General features: G+C 35.0%; 1 protein-coding gene across 1 annotated transcript in view; it reads right to left on the bottom strand.

Annotated features, from left to right (window-relative positions):
* Positions 1-1,861: 1,861 nt before the first annotated feature.
* Positions 1,862-22,436, bottom strand: part of LOC131928997 (ABC-type organic anion transporter ABCA8B) — a 77,293-nt gene continuing 56,718 nt past the window's right edge. Inside the window, exons 33-36 of the mRNA XM_059285184.1 lie at positions 3,937-4,076; positions 3,373-3,471; positions 3,162-3,217; positions 1,862-2,402 (exon numbers count right to left, since the gene is read on the bottom strand). Of these exons, the coding sequence (XP_059141167.1) occupies positions 2,301-2,402; positions 3,162-3,217; positions 3,373-3,471; positions 3,937-4,076 (397 nt within the window). The 3' untranslated portion in view covers positions 1,862-2,300. The remainder of the gene's footprint in view (positions 2,403-3,161; positions 3,218-3,372; positions 3,472-3,936; positions 4,077-22,436) is intronic.

Below are 22,436 nucleotides of genomic sequence, written 5' to 3'. Positions count from 1 at the left end.
ATTTGCTCTAGGCCTAAGTAAAAAAAATGTTTGTCAATTTCTCATTTCGACATTGCTTAATTTAATGTGTTAAAAAGTAAGCACTATCAAATCCATTTTGGCAGTACAAAGACATTGCTCGGATCAGTCTGGTGAATCACAAACATTATTTATGGTCATCCATAAATGACATCACGCTTTTTTGGACAATCCCCCCCCCCCCCCTCCGTCACACATCGTCACAAAAAGCCAGACTCCACCATCCCCCCCCCTATAACCCACTCAAACTTGCAGTTGAATTTTTCTTAAAACATTGATATTTTTCCAAAACCTTGTCTGAACTCAGTCAACATTGAGTATTTTACTATTTTAATCAATTTCTATTACAATTTATTAAAACACTTTTCTAAAACGCGAAATAGTTAAAAATTCTATTACTAACATTGTTTTTTTATATTGCAAACGTGTGACGTCATACCATCTGAACCCCCTCATCACATACCGTCACAAAATTACTCACCCCCTCCCCCTTCGAGTGTGACGTCATTTCAGTTATCTCTTTAGGGGGGGGGGGTTGTCACGTCCACCCCCCACCCCCCTGAAATAAACTTACTAGTCTATAAGTATAATAACTATAAATATTAACAAGTATCTGCCACTTCCCTATCCTCGAAAAATTTAACTATGCCCTTGAAGAGAAGCTCTGTGCGGAGAGTAATGTCTGAAAGAAACCCTGACTAGAATAGTGAACTAATAAATCCAACAACATCTTTACTACTTTCCAGGTAACACATCATCTAACATCCCCCCCCCCCCCACGTGATTGACATTTATGAGACTAAATTGTGACCATTCAAACAAATATAAGAAAGTGGAAGGGGGGGGGGGGGTGGGGGAGAAGGAGTTCAGCATGTTTTTTTTTCTTCAAAAGTTTTCATAGCAAATAGGCTAAATCATTTTAAATAATTAATATTTGCTGCTGGCTTTAGATAGTTGAAATAAATAATCAAATTTCTTAAAAGAAGTAACAGTCAAACAGTAAAATAAATAGTCAAAGACAATGATAGTCACACATTTTTTAATAACTGAAAAATGTAGGATACATCTTAAGGTTACAATATTGTTTATAAAATATAGATATGTATTTTAGCAACTAAAAGAACAAGGGGTCAGAACAAAAAGTGAGATCCCACAACAAAAATTGACAAATACCCCAGCTGATAAAAATAGAAGTAAATAGCCTTTTTTAAAACAATATATATACGGGTATATAGATCTATATGAGACTAGTGATTGTAAAAATAAAATCAGTAAACCTGTGAACAAAATATGTTTCAATGTATTTGGCACATTTAAAAAGCAAAAGATTATTTCTCAAATATAAATAAATATCAGACTAGGACTATCTGTAGCCTGTAAACCATCAAAATTACCCACACTGGCAACATGATGCTGGCTTTAAACGCAGTCAAAAATGACTATAAAAATTATTATATTAACAGTGGTAGCATAAAAAGAAAAAAGAAATAGAAAAAATTCATATGCGAAGCTTTTAAAGCTATTAAACATACAGAGTTCAAAATATTATATAATTGTTCCAGGGGTCTCCAAACTACGGCCCGCGGGCCGGTTGCGGCCCTCGAAGTCCCCTCATCCGGCCCGCGGAGATCTTTTTGTCCAAGGAAAAATCGTTAGTTGGTGATGGCTGAGGAACTTTGCCCAGAAAAATCAAAGACATGCCTGGAAGAAACTGGCCCCCGAACTGAAATTTGATAGTTAATCCAGCCCTCGGACTGAAAAGTTTGGAGACCCCTGGTTAAGACTAATGTTTTTTAAACTTTACTTTACAAAAGTAAGAGAATTTAAAATGAAAATCACCAATGATTTTTTTTTCACTTACTTTTATTTAAAATAAATGTTTTAATAAATTACAAGCAAGGTAAACAATTATAATCATGGTACTGCTATCACTAAAAAAAAAACACATAAACTTGACTTTTCTATCTGAATTTTAAATAATTAGCCTGCGTACCTAAGGTATTGTGTGTGCAATACAGAACTACTATTAGTGTCATGCTATAGAGATATAATGGAAGCCTAAATTAAAATCTCAACCAGGGACTTGAAATTTAGTTTTTTTATCAATGTATGCAACTAGGTGAAATAGCACAATGTATTTAGTTATGCATAGCTTACAAGAAATAAAATAAAGACCAAAGTTAAAGGCACTGAGCAACATTCATTTAAAACTTAACATAAATAAATATAAATTTTACATGACGTAAAAAAAATTATTTGTGTTGGCTCAACACAATAGCTGGTCAAAGACTGACTGGCTCATTTCTATTTGTCAATTGACGGGGTCTATCACAGGTGTTAACTTCATCTTCCTCCATTTGAAGTTTGGCAAAATACAGGAAAACCTGCCAAAACAAATTAACGACTAATGAAATATTGCATCTCTTATTTTTTTTCTAAAAAAAGTATAGTTATAAAATACTGATCTATATATAAATGTGTACAGTAAAATTAATTAAAATTTAATTAAAGGCTGTATTGTACTTAAGTATAGTAAAATATATATAAAATAACTTAACACTTCCATAAAAACTAATCCCACAAATAAGGGGTCACCCATTTATTACATTGACAAGAAGGGGAAGTGAGGGTATACAAATATTGACAACTCAGTGGATGAATCTCCACATCAGTGGCGTCACTAGGTCAGGTGTCACCTGATGCGGCAACTAATGGTGTCACCCCCACCCACAAAAATTCTATATATATATATATTTAGATATATATATATATGTATACATCTCCCACTGCAGACGTAGATTGACCTATCAGTTATTATAACTCTCAAGAAAAACTTTTTTTCAGGCAAATTTTGCAACATTTAAATCTAGTTGGTTTCACACCTCCCCTTTTTTCTATATAAATATCTTGTTACTTTTGCCTTGGTGTCACCCCCCTAAATGGTGTCACCTGGTGCAGTCCGCATCCCCTACTCCCCCCCCCCCCCCCCTCATGACGTCTCTACTCCACATGTTGTATATTACAATATGACAGGAAAAAATGCTATTAAAATATGTGTTTGAATAAAAAATAGTATAATGCTAAAATGTTAATTTTTCTGTAGAAGACACATAACTGAAATTTAAAAAAAATTATATGTGTACCTGCTCCAATGTACTTTGGCTGAAGTTGTATTCTTCCAACCCATGGGTAGATCTACCTGTAACACAACACATATTTTTATTATATTTCACTATTCACTATAAATTTCACTTTAAAAAACTATTTTGTAATTAATATCATGTTTGATTTTCTGTCTTTAAACAAACTTTATGTTTAACTGGACAAATAAAAAATATCAAACAATTGTCTTACAACTTTCAAGATGACCAAATGTTTCGCCTAAATTTTGCACATCATCTTTGGGTATAGAATACTGGGCTCTTTCTTGAAACCTTTCAACATTTTGTAGACCTGTAAAATAGATCTGTTATTAAATCCAAAAATAATCAATTATTATTTTTATAAGGCACTATCTCTTATTTAATTTTTATTTCGTTATCTTATCCTAGATAGATTAAAACCAACTTAAAGTTATTTATTTATTATACCATATTTATTTACTGTAACTTATTTATTAATTATAGCTCGTTTATTTGTTTATAAACCAGACAACACATAGAGTTTAACCCCCAAGGCAAGTGACAAAATTATACAAATGAATTAATAGACATTTTTTTAATAAAAATATAAAATAAAACTTTGAAAAAGAAGTTGATAACATTTTTACAAAAAGATTTGAAATAAAAATGTAGCAAAAAACAGCTACAAAGGACATTTCTGTTTAATTTTAAAACTATGTTAGAAAATATGTTGTACTTCCATAATGTCAATATCATTGCGCTAGGTATCGGTGTACTACTTGACAGAATCTTTCACCTGGGAATAACATTTTCAAGTGATTTTCCAGATCATCCATCTTTGACTCAATGTCTGATACATTGTTATTTTCCAGCTTGACTTCCAAAATGTATCCACTGCCATATTTGTTCTTTAAGTGTTGGGTGGAGCCCAGGCATCTTTTGGGTTAGAAAATAACAAATTGTTATTTATTTAATAAAAAGAAATTGGGATTATCTCACATCAGCAAATGAATAGCAAGTACAGTAGTAATACATTCATCATCTAAAGACGGGCTCTAGTACAGTATTAAAATATTTATCATCATAGGATTGTGAGATGAGGTAATTCAATTATCATTGGTTAAGTAATGATGATATTAAACTGATGCTATAGGAACAATTGTCTTGATTAACAAGGTGAAATAAACATTTTAGCAAACATTCAGAAAAAATTGCAAGTAACCTTTTTGCACATAAAAAAATAGACTACTTGCTCAAATTAAGAGTAATGAGAAAAAATCTTAAGTAATTTCTTACAACAGAAAAATTGTCTAGACTTACTCAAGCTGACCATTGACCATGATGCCCACACGTCCACACAGGGCATCAGCCTCTTCCATATAATGTGTTGTCAGTATAGCTCCCCTGTTTGTGTTTTTAAAACTGGAGCTTATTGTGTCCCTAAAATAGGTTGACAAATAAAAATTAGTTAATCATCAAACAACCATTTGACTAAAATGGTAAATCTTATAGGAAAAGACAAAAAAATATGTTATGGATTAATAGTATTTAATAGTTTTAAGATTAAACAAAATGTATTATGTAACTTGCTGATCTACCATCATTAGATCAGTTTTACTTTTAAAGTATTAAGTGCAGGTCTTCAAAATAATTTATTATGAACTTTCAAAATTTGTGTCCATTCAAAACACTTAATTTTGGGGCATTAAAACTAGTGTTTTTAATGGACCCACAATTTGAAAATTCATAAAAAATTAGTTTGAAGATATGTACTGGCACATACCCCTGTAAGTTGATTAATTAAAGAAGTTATCAAATATGTAAGATAAAAATTAAATTTAAACATAGTTTGAACCATTTATTTAAAACCCTACAAAGGAATCATGTAAAACCTTTACCATAAAAACCGTTTAGATTGAGGGTCCATGCCAGTTGATGGTTCGTCCAATAAAACTAATTGGGGTGATCCAAGTATGCTTAGAATGTAGCTCAACTAGTAAAAATAATTAATTTTATTATTGGGGGAAAATAGATGAACATGAGATGATTTGAAATTATTTTTTAAACATTGACTTTTTCCAAAATAAAACTCACCTTCCTTTTTGTCCCTCCTGACAATGCTTTAGTCTGTTTTTTCTGGTGCTCTGCCAACTTTAAGTTTTCTATGTAGCTGGTCAATGATACAATTTTAAAAATTAAAAGTACTGAAAAATGTAACTTATCCTGCTAGAATGTATTTGTCCCATACAATTAATAAAAATCCAGTTGTAATAGATTGACGATAGAAGCATGTGATTGTATATAAAACGTTTATTGGCCTCAACTACATGATGGAAACGAGAGAGAGCGGAAGTCACGAGACACAAATATATATATATACATATAAGGGACATCACTCAAGATAACAGTATAAATATAATACTAATACAAGAAGAGTGAGTTCCCTTGACTTCACAAGTCTCACTATATTACATCCCTTTACCCTTAGTAAACACAACACATCTCTCAATAGAACAATTTACAGTATCCTAAAATCACCAATTATATTGTAACATGAACACTATGGTAGATTACATCCTTACAAACAATGCACAATATGTTACAACATAATTAAAATACAAAACAATGATGTCAAAGTCCTTTTGACCTTTAAAATCATAGGTCTAACTTATTTGGGACTTTGATTGTCCTGCTTGACCTTCTCAGTGGCTTTTGATTTGGTGACTCAAGATTCTGACCATATGGATTCTCTATCTCAGGAGGTCTAGGATCTAAATCATTAATTCCAGAATTTACATTTTCTGACTCTAGACAACTTGGTTCAGTCATATCAACAGAACTTGGTTGTGGAACAAACTGAGTTGGTGTGAACTGTTCAGATTTGGTGGGATTGACAGATTCACACTTATTATCTGCACAAGTTATTTTTAACTGGTCTGCATGTCTACGGACAATACGTCCATCATTTGTTTTTACTTTATAAGACACAGGTCCTGGACATTGAACAATTTGACCTGGTATCCATTTTTCCCTTCTCCCATAATTTCTTAGATACACATTATCATTAACTCCAAATTCTCTTTCAATGGATGTTCTGTCATGATTTACTTTTTGTGTATGTTGATGTTGGGAAACAGACCTTTGAACAGTTGGATGTAGTAGGTCAAGATGAGTTTTAATTTTCCTACCACATAGCAATTTGCATGGTGCAACACCTGTTGTTATATGAGGAGTTGTGCGGTATTTGGCTAAGAACCTGTTTACTCTTTCTCTGAGAGAACATTTGTTACCGGTACTCATTTTTACCATAGCGGTTTTGAATATTCCTACTGCTCTTTCAGCCAAACCATTCCCAGCAGGATGATAGGGTGATGTGGTTATATGCTCAATACCATTTGCTACACAAAACAGTTTAAACTCATGAGCTGTGAAACTAGGCCCGTTATCTGAAACAATTTGATCTGGTAATCCATGAGTTGAAAATATTTCCTTAAGTTCTATAATGGTATCATTTGCAGTGATTGTGTTCATGATTTTAACTTCTAACCACTTAGAATGTGAATCAATAACAATTAAGAACATTTTGTTCATGAAGGGTCCTGCGAAATCTATATGTATACGTTTCCATGGTTCGATTGGCCAGTCCCAGTTTTGCAAAGATGCTGTAGCTGGTTGCTTTGAATGTTGTGCACAGCTTGAACAAAGCTTTACATATTTTTCAATATCAGCATCCATATGTGGCCACCAGAACCATGATCTTGCTAGACTCTTCATTTTGGAAGAACCAAGATGAGTATCATGTAAAGTTCTTAAAACTTCTTTTTGTAACATTTTAGGGATAATGACCCTTGACCCCCATAGTATACATCCATCTTCTAGACTTAACTCTGTTTTTCTTATTTTATATGGCTTTAAGTCCTCATTCACTGACTCTTCAGGCCAACCATTTTTACAGTACTCATATACTTTTATTAAGCACTCATCTTTTTGTGTTTCTCTTTTAATATCATTCACATTTATATTGGAGTTATCCATGATAGTGAAGAGAACAAATACATCTTCTGGTACATAGCTAAGGCTTTGGTTTTTTAAAGGTAATCGACTAAGACTATCTGCACTATTCTCAGATCCAGGTTTGTATCTCAATTCATAATTGTATGCAGTTAGTGTGATAGCCCATCTTTGAATTCTTGGTGAGGCATGCTCAGGTAGGGGTTTGTTTTCCCCAAACAAACCTAGCAATAGCTTATGATCTGTAAAGATGGTGAACTCTTTACCAAACAGAAACTTATGAAATTTCTTAACACCAAAAATGATGCCTAAGCCTTCCCTATCTAACTGAGAATAATTTTTCTCAGCCTGGTTCAAAGATCTACTGGCAAAAGCAATGGGTCTGTCACCCTTTTCATCTATGTGGGATAAGACTGCTCCTACACCATCAGGTGAAGCATCACATGTTAAGATAAGTCTTTTCCTTGGGTCATAGTGAGTTAGTAAGGTGTCAGAAGACAAAGCTTCTTTTGCTGTATTAAAAGCAGCATCTTGTTGTTTACCCCAGTGCCAAGTTGCATTTTTCTGTAGCAGCTTGTACAGTGGTGATAGTTTACCAGACAGATTCCCTGTGAACTTTGCATAGTAATTTATCAAGCCCAAAAAAGCTCTTAGTTGTTGGGTATTTTCAGGTTTGGGTGCTTCTTTAATGGCTTTTGTTTTCTCAGGTTGAGGCCTGAGACCTTGCTTGCTTAAATTATAACCAAGAAAACTAATTTCTGTCAGCATGAATTGACATTTATCTTTGTTTATCTTTAAACCTTTTTCACCAACTATTTTCAAGACTTTATCAAGTGTTTTAAGATGTTCAGTGTCATTCTTACCAGTTATGTACACATTGTCAAAGTACACACAAACATTTGGAATATCCTTAAAAATACTGTCCATGACAGCTTGGAAAATTCCAGGGCTGGATGATATGCCAAAACATAGTCTTTCATATTGGTAGAGTCCTTTATGTGTGTTTATTGTCGTATAGACTTTTGAATCTGGATGCAGTTCTAGTTGAGTGTAAGCATGACTAAAGTCTAATTCAGTGAATTTGTCTCCTCCTGCCAAATTCAAAGAAATTTCCTCAATGTTAGGAATAGGGTACCTATTTAGCTCTATTTGCTTATTCAGTGTAGCTTTATAGTCTCCACAAATTCTTACAGAACCATCCTTCTTTAACACTGGCACAATGGGCGTTGCCCAATCGGAATAGTCTACCTTCTTTATGATGCCATTAGATTCCAATCTACTTAGCTCATTTTCAATTTTATTCCTCATTGCATAAGGTGGAACTCTAGCTTTGCAGTATCTTGGATTTGTGTCTTTAATGCTTATCTTCACTGTTCTATCATTTAGTAATCCTGAATTACCAAAAACACTTTCATTTTCAGATATAACTTTATCTATTGAAGTAAAACTAGATTCTCTTGCTTTGATCACTGAAAATATACTCTCCCAATTTAACTTAAGATCACTTAACCAGTTCCTACCTAGTAATGGTGGTCCATTTCCTTCAACCACAAGAAGAGGAAGTTTAACACTTTGACCATTATAACTTACATGAACCATACACTCTCCTATTACCGGAACATTGTCACCAGTGTATGTTGTTAGACACTTGTGACATGGTTGTAGAGGCACTGATCCTCCTGTGACAGCGTCAAAGTCCTTCTTTGTGATGACAGTTAGAGATGCTCCAGTGTCAAGTTGGAAGCTGATGCTCTTACAGTTGATATTAACTAGTACATTGATGGGAGCATGACTTATTGATTTCACAGAGAACAGGTTGAAATCCGGCTGCGAATCAGTTTGAGCATTTTCACAGGTAGAGTGGTTCATTGGTTGGGTTAGGTAGTCTTGGTGAGAGTTAACATAGTGCTGCCTTTGGTTGCGGTACTGTCTTGACTGGCTAGATTTAGCAACAGACGAAGACTTTGCAAAGCAGGCCTTGGCAATGTGACCTTGCTTACTGCACTTATAACAAGTTGCTGACTTGAACTTGCATCGATGAGATGCATGGGGACCTTTGCATCGATGACATTTTTGATAATTATTACTAGATTTAGATCTAGGATTTGAACGTGCAGGCTGTTTAGCATAAGTTGAAATGCTCTGATGGGGTTGTTGTTTGTTGACTAACCTGCTGTTTACTGCATGGATCTCTGAGGGTGCTAGAGATCTCGCCGCATCGGATGACTGCTGGTATGAAGTTGCAAGTTGTATTACTTTTTCTAATGTTAGATCTGACTCGAGCAGCAACTTTCTTTGAACATCAGGGCTGTTTACACCTGTCACAAACTTTTCACATAGTCTGTCAGATAGCGTGTCTCCGAATTCACAAAATTCACTTAAATGACGTAAAGCAGCAACATATTCTGATATTGACTCGTTTGGTTGACGAGTCCTACCGTCAAATCTAGCTCTACACAGAAACTTTGATGGTACAGGCGCATGGTGGTCTGTTAGCAATTTGCTCAGCTCGTTAAAGCTCTTGGTAGTTAGACTAGCTGGTGCGCATAAGTCCTTTAGTAGCCTAAATTGTTGAGGCCCTATGACTGTTAACAAAACAGCTCTCTTTTTGGCTTCTATCATCACGTCGTTAGCTTCAAGGTAAAAGCTTAACCTATCTAGATAATCATGAATGGTTTCATCATTCGAATCAAATTCTTTTATTTGGCCATACAGCGCCATTATTCTAGAAATACTTAGCCAATATGCTCTAGCAAGCTCCTTTTTAAGTAAGCATATGCTCTTTCTAGTGGATTATCCCATCCTCGTCGCCAGATGTAATAGATTGACGATAGAAGCATGTGATTGTATATAAAACGTTTATTGGCCTCAACTACATGATGGAAACGAGAGAGAGCGGAAGTCACGAGACACAAATATATATATACATATAAGGGACATCACTCAAGATAACAGTATAAATATAATACTAATACAAGAAGAGTGAGTTCCCTTGACTTCACAAGTCTCACTATATTACAGCAGTAAGTAGGCCTGCTGTAGCAAGGAGTAAATTCAACTGAAATGTTTCCTAAGTAGAAACAAAATTTATGTCTTTATGTGTTTTCTTTTATAATCCTAACTATGTCATATTTTACAGTAGACTGATTGTTATTTATAAAATGGATTATGCTTCAATCTTGATTATGAACCAAAAAGTGGAGATAAAATCAATGATTCCCCTATAATTGGCATCAGTAATATTTATTATTTTATAATCCTCAGAGAATAGAAAAAGAAAACAAACAACCTACTAGTTAACAACATTCCTGACATTTGTTTGGGAAAGCCCTTTGATATCAGCAAAACATTTTAGATGCTCCTCCAGTGTGATAGTTTCCCACAATGCATCTAGTTGTGGGCAGTAGGCCAAACATTCAAGCACAGATAACACATTAGATCTTATGTTGTTGCCATTTACAACTACCTGTGAACACACATAAATTAAGAAATTATTTACAGTGTTTAGCCAAGCACAGCTAGCATACGAACATAACTCAATTAACAGCAGTTTGTTCCTTCAAGTAACTTTTTTATTCATTAAAACAATAACACATGAACTTTTTAAAAAATGCAATTAACCATTCCATTTTTCTATAATTACTGTAATTTTTATGTATTAATTCATTTTTCTACAGTTTAGTTATCAGTAACATTAGAGCTATAGAAATCATTTAGGAAATGAAGTTTAAAACCACAATGGTAGGTTCCCCTTAATTCATTCAACATAATGAAATAAAAAAGATATGATATTAACCACTCCATCTTTCTATAATTATTGTCATTTTCATGTTTATATTCCTTTTTCTACAGTTTAGTTATCAATAACAATTATAGTGATGGAATATTTAGGAAATGAAGTTTAAAACCAAACTGGTAGATTCCCCTTAATTCATTCAACATAATGAAATAAAAAAGAAATTTCTCACCTGGCCACAAGTTGGCTTTGTCTCTGCTATGATCATACTGAGAGCTGTAGTTTTCCCAGCTCCATTGGGCCCCAACAGACCCAGGACCTCACCTTCATCCACACCAATGCTCAAGTTACGTACTGCTGTTTTTGTTTTCATGGAGGCTGTGTTGCATAGGCTTGTTTTGTTTGTTCTCTTGACATAATCTTTTCTAAGCTCATAGGTGTAGGCCACTGGTTGCTATGGTAACAGAATATAAAAACAATTCTTTATGATCACATAAATAAGTTATAAATAGCTTCTGCATCAGTGACATACAGAATAACAAGAGAAAACAATATGAGAAAATGTCATTTTACTTGAGTAAAATGAAACAAAAGTCATTAAGAACAGTGTTTTCCTACAAAACCTAATTTTTAAAACACTTTTCCAGGTGACTTGACTTAGTTTTGTAAGTGAAGGTTTTTATCAGATATGTATTAAACAATTAACTTTGAGTAAAGGTAAAGAAATTAACATAAATTTTATTATCAATAATTAAATAATAAGTAACTTAACCAAATAAACAATTTTTGATATTTTTTAATGGTTACTTCAGTGTGATGCTATTGTAAATTAATCACAATTTAAAATAAAAGTGGAAAGTAAAAAATTGTTAAACTGTTAAATAGAAGGATTAAAAAGAAAAATAACAATAAATAGTACATGCAATTTATAAAGAAACTCTAGCTTTTTAACAATTTAAAATACTATATAAACAACAAGCAGCTTTTTCCAACATATTTTACATCAAATACAAAGAAATACACAATTATAATTATGGAGTTGGGAGTTGTCCATAAATGATTCCACATACCTATGATGGGGATGAGGGTCTTAGACTTGAGACATTGTGCTACCTGATGCTATAATATATTGCTTATAAAGAAAAATTTAAAAAAAAACACATCAATTTCCATTAGAGTATTTGTTATTTTAGTGTGGTGGTGGAACTTAGTGAAGTCATTTAGGTTGGGTCTGCTTTCTGTGACTAAGAGGGATGATGTTGGGAAGTGGTAAAACTCAGATTACTTCATTTCGTGTAGGGGTAGCCCTTTCAGCTGTTGATAAAAGTTTTGAAGTTGCGTTCAGACAACATACATTTTATAAATTTAGTACTGAAAAAATGGAAAAGTAGAACTTAAAGGAAATGATTTCATTAGTGAACAAAAAAATGTTACTATATTTAACCTATGACACACTGGGGTTTTGTTTTCTTCTATCAAACAAAAAACACTCTATTACTAAAACTAATGGATTAGAACATAAGTTTCAATATGCTAAACATGCTTTCTTCTATACTAGAAACACAATTACTTACAGGAAACTAATAGTAAAAGTTTAAAACAAAAGTTTCAAAATGCTGAAGATGATTTCAATGAATAATGACATTCCTGATAAAATAAAAACAGGGTAATAGAACATGCAAGGGAGTACCCAGAAGCTAAATGGTACATTACCTTGACATTATTTTGTGTGAGACCAAAAGATGAGGCAGTGTTCTAGTGGGAATAAGAATGTAATCAGTTCAATGGGATGCCGGGATGGATTTCTAAACTTGTATCTGATTTGGGTTCTTAGCTAAATATGATATCAGGTTAAGTTTCTAAGCTCTAGTAGGCCTATAACAATTTGTATTGAATACAGGATGGACAGATTGCCAGTAGATAAAATAGAACTGGCTGCATACATTAAGAGGTAAAGATCTAAAACTAAACCACTGTGTGATAATACTCAAGTAGGTGACACAAAACATTGTACCTTGGGTGCATTCGCCTTTAAGCTTTCAATTCTCAGTCTCTCTGCTCTGATGTCTTCATCCTCATCTTTATAGCTATCCCTGTTCCTTAATGGAGTATAATTAACAGTACTAGAGTAGCATGGAAAAGCTTCCTTGAAATGTCCTCCCATTTTTTTGACATCCAATACACGCAGAAGCCAGTACATCCAAATGAAATTAATCAAAGGCTGAAAGTAATCAAATATTTTAAAATTATCAATAGTAATCAGAGAAGGCTAAAGAAAGGAAGTAAAAATGCAAAACAAAGATCTACAATTAAATAATTTCAGTAGAAATGTTATCAACATAAAGCGGGAGTGATCTCACATCAAGTTGCTAATCTAAGGAAAGAATGTGAAATTGCAAAACAAAGACAATTTCCTGTGAAAAGGTAAAGAAAAAAAATAAAAAGATGTTGTTCCACATAAAAGCCTGTGTGTCAACAGTAGCATTTTTTTTAAGACCTCACTAAATTCATCTTAATTAGAAATAAGAAATTGTGTTTTAGTGGAACTTCATACAAAATTAATTCTTTCGGTGCTCACCATAATGATGGTTATGACAACATGGTTTTCAAACTTGAAGTAATCACTTGTGGAGACCTCCTGTTGGCTTAATGTAGCAATCAAATATATCTGATGGAAACAAGGATAGTAAAGACAAAACTTATGCTAAAATTTTGAAGTAAATAAGTGCTGTTCAAGTTCAATGTTAAAATTTAGTGAATATCAAATTCAAACAATTAGTTAGTATTAAGGAAATATTCATTGTCATTTTAAAAATTTACATTGTGCAGTATACTTAGCAATTCACCATAAATTTCAACAGATTTTATTCAGCAATTTGTTTTAAAAAGTAGGACTTCTTAAGGATTATTATATAGATCCTTAGGGAATGATGAAGGTTAGTTAGTTAACTTACTTGGTAGATTGTAATAGGCCAGTTTGTTAACTTACCTGGTAGATATTAACAGGCCAGTTTGTTAACTTACCTGGTAGATATTAACAGGCCAGTTTGTTAACTTACCTGGTAGATATTAACAGGCCAGTTTGTTAACTAACCTGGTAGATTGTAACAGGCCAGTTTGTCAACTTACCTGGTAGATTGTAACAGGCCAGTTTGTTAACTTACCTGGTAGATTGTAACAGGACAGATTGTTAACTTACCTGGTAGATTGTAACAGGCCAGTTTGTTAACTTACCTGGTAGATTGTAACAGGCCAGTTTGTTATCTTACCTGGTAGATTGTAACAGGTCAGTTAGTTAATAGATTTTAACAGGTCAGTTTGTCAACTTACCGGGTAGATTGTAACAGGCCAGTTTGTCAACTTACCTGGTAGATTGTAACAGACCAGTTTGTTAACTTACCTGGTAGATTGTAACAGGACAGATTGTTAACTTACCTGGTAGATTGTAACAGGACAGTTAGTTAACTTACCTGGTAGATTGTAACAGGTCAGTTAGTTAATAGATTTTAACAGGTCAGTTTGTCAACTTACCGGGTAGATTGTAACAGGCCAGTTTGTCAACTTACCTGGTAGATTGTAACAGACCAGTTTGTTAACTTACCTGGTAGATTGTAACAGGCCAGTTTGTTAACTTACCTGGTAGATTGTAACAGGACAGATTGTTAACTTACCTGGTAGATTGTAACAGGCCAGTTTGTTAACTGATCAGATAGATTGTAGTTAACTCACCCGACTGATGTAGTAGATGCCCCCAAAGATGGTATACGGAGGATCAAAAATACAACAGATATAATGGATGACTGTGGCAGCTTCACTATGTGCTAACATATCAACAAGTGAGACAGTGAGGTAAGGCAACAAACAAACCTGCAACACAATTTTCACCATTAGTTGTTCAGTATAGTAATTTACATCATAACAACATACAACACTATATAATTTACATTATAAAAACCTACAGAACATTTTTATTTACTGCATAGAAACTTGGAACCACGCTATTTAATTTAGGGCAAAGAAAAATAAGACAAAGTTTACCTCTAGAAAATTGTCTATTGGTTTGTCTTAATTAAATTTTATAACTCCCCGTTATGAGATAGATTCTCTCTAAAATTTCAATCACTGACATAACTAAACCTGGTTGCTGTCACTAATGTTAGCTGTCAGATGCATCTTCCTTACTAGACATACCATAGTTAAAATCTGTGAGAGGTATGCGTGGCATGATTCAGATTTATCAAAGATGAAGGAGACCACTAGTGCCAGTAGAATGTTCAATGGTATGTTGGTGATAAATATCAGGACAAGTGCAGCTATTGCTCCCTCAGAATTCAAGCCAGGAACCTATTCACATAGATTTATAGAAAAAACTTTCATATATATATTCCAAGAAAGGAACCTATTATTTACGGAGAAATTATATTGAAAACCAAACGATACATATTTTTAATTGCTTAAGTTGAATGGAATCCACAAGGATTAAGAAACAGAAGGAGTTAAAAAAAACCACAGTGAATTTTAAAAAGACATATGTAACACATATGGTTACCAGCCAAAGGGGGATAAAACTATGAAGTTTTTATTCATTGGGTTGCGGCCCCTGTGGGACTGCAACTGAACTGTTGACGTTTTTTTATGCTTTTGTGAGCGAAATTACCTGTGTTCCATGTCATGTGACATGTGCCTAGCTGTGTCGCACACGCAAGGCTGCTGTCTGTGGACCAAGATGTAGACCTAATGAAGGGCTACAGTTTTCTATTTTGATCTTTTGATCTTTTGATCTTTTGGTCTTTTGGTCTTTTGGATTGTTTGGATCTTTTGGTCTATCTTGGCTAGTTCGTTTGTACTACTGTGTTGCATCGCCGTCATGGCTCGATGCTGTAAATAAACGAGTACTGGACAACAACTGTCGGTGTCGGTGTGTACTTAATCTCAGGGTCAGCCCGTCTTAACCACAATACCTCAGTGGGTAAAAGCATCCCCACTGAGTGAGGGTTACATTTGGCGCCCAACGTGGGGCTTGACCTTGGGAGGTAGGATGGAAAGCACCAAGCCGACGTTCGAGAAGTTGTCGCAAGAGCTGGCCATGTTGAGGGCTAAGATGGCTGATCTACAACACGCAAGTGCGCAGCGGCCCGTGACGGTGAAGGTGTGTGCTCCAGTACACAGCGATGAGGACGAGTTCACCGACTTTCTACCCACGGGCGGGGTTGCAGGGGAAGCTAGCCCGAAGATGGAGACCGTCCTGAAAGCTGTTAAAAGGCTGGACGGGACAACTGAGTCCCCAGTCGTAGCCACGGCAGCAGCTAACAGGACTATCCAGGTCGACGCAGTAACGACAGTTGTTCGCCAAGAGACGACGCCGCTGATACTCACGGAGGAACAACTTGACTGTCTGGCGGAGAAGGTGGCAGCAGCTATCCTAGCCCGGAGACAACGGCCTTACAGAGGAGCTTGTTACGGGTGCGGGTCCAGGAAGCACTTCGTCCGCGACTGTCCGAGGAAAGCAGCTAGGCAACGGAGTCAGCAGCAGGGGAAATGCCAGTCTATCAGCGTCGGGGAGCGGATGCTGATGCGTGTTCTGCCAAGCTCCCAGCCCAAGTTTACGCCACCGAGATCATCACAGTGTCGAGCAACCACAGCTCAGGGTACCTCGCCTAGCGGCTGGAGGTACGGCTGTCGGGTGTTCCGCCGTGGAGGAGGGTTGCAGCCGGAGGGTGCGCGTGAGAAGGGTAGACATCCACACCATGAATGTCAGTCTCAGCGCGAGCAAGATCGTCGCTTGGGAGACAGACATGACACAAGCAGAGGTCGGAGACGCCGCCGGAGGAGAGGCCGACGACGTGGTGGACGCCGCCGTGGTTGGCAGCGACCCGACTATACAATGTCGAGTGCTGGGCCCACTGTGGCGGAGGGGGAGCGACGGAGAGAGGTCATACCAACCAGTGAGGCAGATGAAGGTGAGGAACTGACAGTCAAGGTAGTGGTCCCAACTAGACTTCGGCCGGAGGCAACGCCTTTCGTGCCAGAGGTTGTCGCCCGGGACGGACAAGACAAGGTGATGGTCAGGCCAGCCCCACATCTGGATGAGGTGAATGCGAGGGACGAGGCATCGGACGAGGATGACTCTTGGATCAACCCAGAACCACCAGTGGAGCTGCGGAGGTCAACCCGTCAACGACGACCCGTCGAGCGACTCAACCTGGCGCATCAAGTGGTGACCAGTACCAGCACTGGAGCCTCTACCGGTTTGCCGGGAATAATCTATTTGAGTTGAAAGGACTTAATGTCTGTGTACTAGTGTACTGAACTTTTTTTTAAAGTACTATTAAGTATGAGTTGTAAATGTAAATGTAAATGTGAATTCCATTGTACATTTATTTGTGAGGGGGGCTGTGTAACACATATGGTTACCAGCCAAAGGGGGATAAAACTATGAAGTTTTTATTCATTGGGTTGCGGCCCCTGTGGGACTGCAACTGAACTGTTGACGTTTTTTTATGCTTTTGTGAGCGAAATTACCTGTGTTCCATGTCATGTGACATGTGCCTAGCTGTGTCGCACACGCAAGGCTGCTGTCTGTGGACCAAGATGTAGACCTAATGAAGGGCTACAGTTTTCTATTTTGATCTTTTGATCTTTTGATCTTTTGGTCTTTTGGTCTTTTGGATTGTTTGGATCTTTTGGTCTATCTTGGCTAGTTCGTTTGTACTACTGTGTTGCATCGCCGTCATGGCTCGATGCTGTAAATAAACGAGTACTGGACAACAACTGTCGGTGTCGGTGTGTACTTAATCTCAGGGTCAGCCCGTCTTAAACCACAACACCTCAGTGGGTAAAAGCATCCCCACTGAGTGAGGGTTACACATATTATTGTACAAATTAGAAAAACATTTGGAAAAAATTACAAAAGATAAAACAAATGGTAGTGAAGCAGAACGTCTCAAAAATTCATTTAAAATTCATATTTTTAATGTGAACATTATGAGTTCTAGCCTGAAGGTCAGATCTATTCTCAGGCTTGAGCATGTAATGTAGAAAGTCTCTGAGTTCCTTCACTTAGGATGGGATCATGGTTTTATCAAGGAAAGTAAAGACAGCTGAGCATAGTGCTAACTATACTATCTCTTTATTTGCTGAGGTCCTAAAGACAGATAAATTCTACTTCTTTTGTCCCATGGCTAAAAAACCTACAAGAATTTTTTCCAATTATCTCAAAAATCTATTTATAATATGAACTGGTATGATAAAGCTTTAAATAAACCCTTAAGACATCAGTTTAATTGATTAAAAACAAACTTAACAAACATAAACTTACCTGCATAGCCAACACAATGATGAGTACACTAACTGAAGGTATGAGGTAAATTAAAATGTCCACCAGGTAAATGGTCCCCCAGTATTGGTTAAATGTTACCCCAGCTATGCGCAGCTGTCCTCTTAGCTTCAACTAGAACAATTTAAAAAGAAAAATAGTTATGAACAAGTGCCAATTTAAAAGCCAAAATAATGAATCTATAGTTTAAAATTGTGAAAAGCTTTATTTGCACATGTATCATTTTATTTATTTTTTTAGGGGGTGGACACTAGTGAACATATATATTGTGTAAAAATTATGTATTCTTTCATTTTTTTTCTGGGATGGCAGGGCAGTAGATGTAATGGGGGTTGGGGGTGGAGTCATGAGGAAATGGATATTTAATTTAAAAGTAAAGTATGACATACAGTAAATTCACAAATGTAGCTTTGACAGATGTAGCTGACTTACTTCTCTGTCCTTAACTATATCCCCTGCAAATCCTGGCAGTACAGATATAAAAGCCAAGCCGACCATCAAGACAGAGGCCATGGCCCCACTGTTAAACTGTATAGCAGCTGAAACCTCAGGCCAAGGGAAGCTATTCCCTTCAATATATGTGGATATGTTGAACATTCTCAAAAGGCTGTTGGTGACAAAATTGATTGCAACAGGAATACTGTGTAGTGCTGTGTCATTGTAGATGATCACAAAGTTGGTTAAGGCCTGTGAAAAAATTAGAAGATGTAAAAAGTAAATACAAATAAATAAAAAAAAATATTATACATTTTTATTATATTTTATCAAAATATGTATCATAATTGTGGAACCCCAAATAGAAAATATTTAACAGACTCAATATTAAGATGTCCAAAGTACTTTTTATGGGATACTATGGTATATTAAATAATTTATACAGGATATTCACCCTAGACTATAGGCAGAAGAAGGAGTACCTTTTGTGTGAGAGAGTTAATCTGAAGACCCAAGAAATGTGGTGCCACAGCTGATGTATTTTTGGTCTTAGCTGGATAGCTGTCAACTGTTAGATATGATTTCCAATCATCTATCAAATACTTTGAGTTTGCTGAATCTAAGGAAAGATTGTGAAAATGCAAAAAAGAGAAATACAATTAAAGGATTTCTGTGAAAAAAAATTAAAATTAGGGAAAGAAATATTGCTCCATATAATTACTTGAGAGTATGCATTTTTTTTTGTCAGTTGAAAGATGCAATGTATGAAGTATTACTGTCAAAAAACATCACATTATTTAAACAGATTTTTATCCCCAACCTATAACCCTTATAATCCTATGTCACTTTACCCTCAACTTCACCCCATAAAAAGTTCTGTCCAATCCCCTTAGCATCAACAAATCTTAATTTGAACATCAAAATCATTTTTAAAAGTTGTTTTTTTTTTACAATTTTTGTTCTTAAAACAAATATTTAAAAAAAAAAAATAATAATAATACCCTGTTCAGACCAGTCTATCCATGTTGCAGATTAAATAATCTGTTTGAAATATGAAGGGATAGTGTGATCAGCACTATTCTCAGATGTCTCTGGTTTTCAAGACTCAAGTACACACCAGAGTTGGGTGACTCTAAAACTATGAACAGAACTTGAGACTTGCACCAAGTTAGTAATTATGCACTCTACCCATTTAAGCATTGAATTACAACTATTATTTCAAGCATAAGAAGTTATAATAATTTAGTTATCATGGTTTCACAGTGACATAGTGCAAACATTGAATATTAAAAATAAACAATTCACTTACCAACAGCATCATAAGCCAACAGCCCTGGAAGGTGAGTAGTGTCACCTAAAGAGCTGGCATAATGTGATGTGTTCAGTTGTAAAGGTGTGGGGTACTCTGCTGGGGTCACATTGTCCACTTTTGCCAGGACCAAACCAATGACCACGAACAACACAGGTAATATTATTTGAAAGATGAGAGAATACACACTGCGAATGACTAGAAGGAAGCGAATCTGTGGAACAAAACAATGTTAATTAATAGACTAAAACAATGTTAATTAATGGGCTAATACAATATTAATTAATAGGCTAAAGCAGTGTTAAATAAAGTAGACTAAAGTGATGTTAATTAAAGTTGAGCAGATAATGTTAATTACATGAAAACAAAACAATGTTGATTACATTGGTACAAAGAAATGTGAACTATTAACCCAAAGGCTGATAAATATTGGTACAAATGTTATTTATATTAATGAGGGAAAATTATTCAATTTTTAAACATAATCATTTACATTGTTATTTCTGCCAATGCCTTATATCAACATGTAAATAATTTTTTAAGAGAGAAATTCAAATGAAATTAGCTCTAATTGTCAAATATTACTCAAATGATAGTAGAAATAAGTAACAATATTTTTTAAAAAGCATTGTTAAATGTAATTATTTATTTTGGTGAATTGATTTTAATTTTATAGAAAATTAGTAGATAAACTTTTAAAGAATAAGTTAGGGAAATATAGTTTACAAGCTCAACATCTATTTGTAAAAATTAAATCATTAATAAAAGGAAATATAAAACCAGTATCTGATACATAAAATATTGTCTTTTGCTATTGATATTAATCTTTCAAGCTTAAAGAACATTTAAAATCAATATTCTGGAATATGCAGTGCAGCAAAGGAAGTCATTATTTATATATGTAAATAAAATAATTATTGTATTAGTACCTTCATCAATGCCTTGAATCTTTGTGAAGATAAAGTAGCACCTTGTACAGTTGGTTTAAAGTTCTGGAAGTCAATATTGTCTGGGCTCTGTATGTTAACTTCAGTGGCATCTTCAGCCAGGTTGTAACTGAGATTCACTTGGGCCATATCATCTTCATCTGGCTCAATAAATTCATCTGACTCTGCAACAGGTAATATTATCAGATGCTATGTATTACTTCTGAAAGATTTTAGACCACTTAGCTATTATAAAGATATATTTAGTTTAATCAGATGAAGATTGAGAAACTGTGGTGCCCCAAACCCCCTCCCCCACCACTGTTATGGGATGATTGACAGGTTGAAGATATAGTTTTCAATCAATTATGTTTAATCAAGACATTAATTTATTGGGGCAACCATTAATTTGTAATAAATCCTAAAGAGCAAATCTGGACAGAAGCATTTTTGTAAACCTCACACATTCAGCAGCTGAACTAGATCAATATGCCTCAGTTTGTGTCATCCAGATTAAGCAGAACTAAATGTAATTATAATACCTTTTTATTTATAACAGAAAATGTTTAAGGTCATACAGTTACTAGTTACTTTAGGTCAGACTTCTCTTAAAATAACAGGAAATTTACCTAGGTTTAAGAAGACCTCTTCTAACGTTGTCATGGAGACACCATAGCCTTCAATGCCCAAGTTCACAGCATTTCTGTCTATTACATCAAACATGGCTGTAAGAAAAAGGTTGGTGCAAAGATTTAGAAATGGTAAAATAATAAAAATTAATTTAAAAAAAATTAAACTTAAGAAAAGTTAAGTGATAACTATTATTTGATATTGGTTTTTACCACAAAATTTTCAAATAATTATGTACACAAAAAATTAAATCATCTTTAACAACATATAAAAACCACAAGCAGAGTGTTAGACAGTAAATATATTACTCTATTTAAAACAAACAATTGACAAACTAGTTCCTTGATTATGGCTAGTGTATTCAGACAGTAATGTTAATTATGGAATTAAAAAGTGCTAGGGAACCATGCAAAAAACATGGCGAATGAAGAAAATCTCCTCAATAACTAAAAGTAGATGTTTGAAAAGTGATGTCCTAAGCATCCTACTGTATAGAAGAATCTTTCCAAACTAAGTGCTTGGGTAGGATGAAAGGCATCCAATGGTTCAACACCATCTCCAGTAATAGGTCACTAAATGAAAACAAAACCATTTAAGAAGTGATTGAAAAAGGATGGCGTTGAATAGGCCATGTATTAAGGTTGAGATCAGCTGGTATCACAAGAATGGCACTGAACTAGACATGTATTAAGGTTGAGATCAGCTGACATCACAGGAATGGTGCTGAACTAGACATGTATTAAGGTTGAGATCAGCTGGTATCACAAGAATGGTGCTGAACTAGACATGTATTAAGGTTGAGATCAGCTGGTATCACAGGAATGGTGCTGAACTAGACATGTATTAAGGTTGAGATCACCTCGTATCAAAGGAATGGCGCTGAACTAGACATGTATTAAGGTTGAGATCAGCT

This window comes from Physella acuta, unplaced genomic scaffold (assembly GCF_028476545.2).
Source record: "Physella acuta isolate Inbredline_101_S28 unplaced genomic scaffold, ASM2847654v3 ptg001582l, whole genome shotgun sequence".
Classification (NCBI taxonomy): Eukaryota; Metazoa; Mollusca; class Gastropoda; family Physidae; genus Physella; species Physella acuta.
This window is presented reverse-complemented; position numbering and strand designations above follow the sequence as displayed.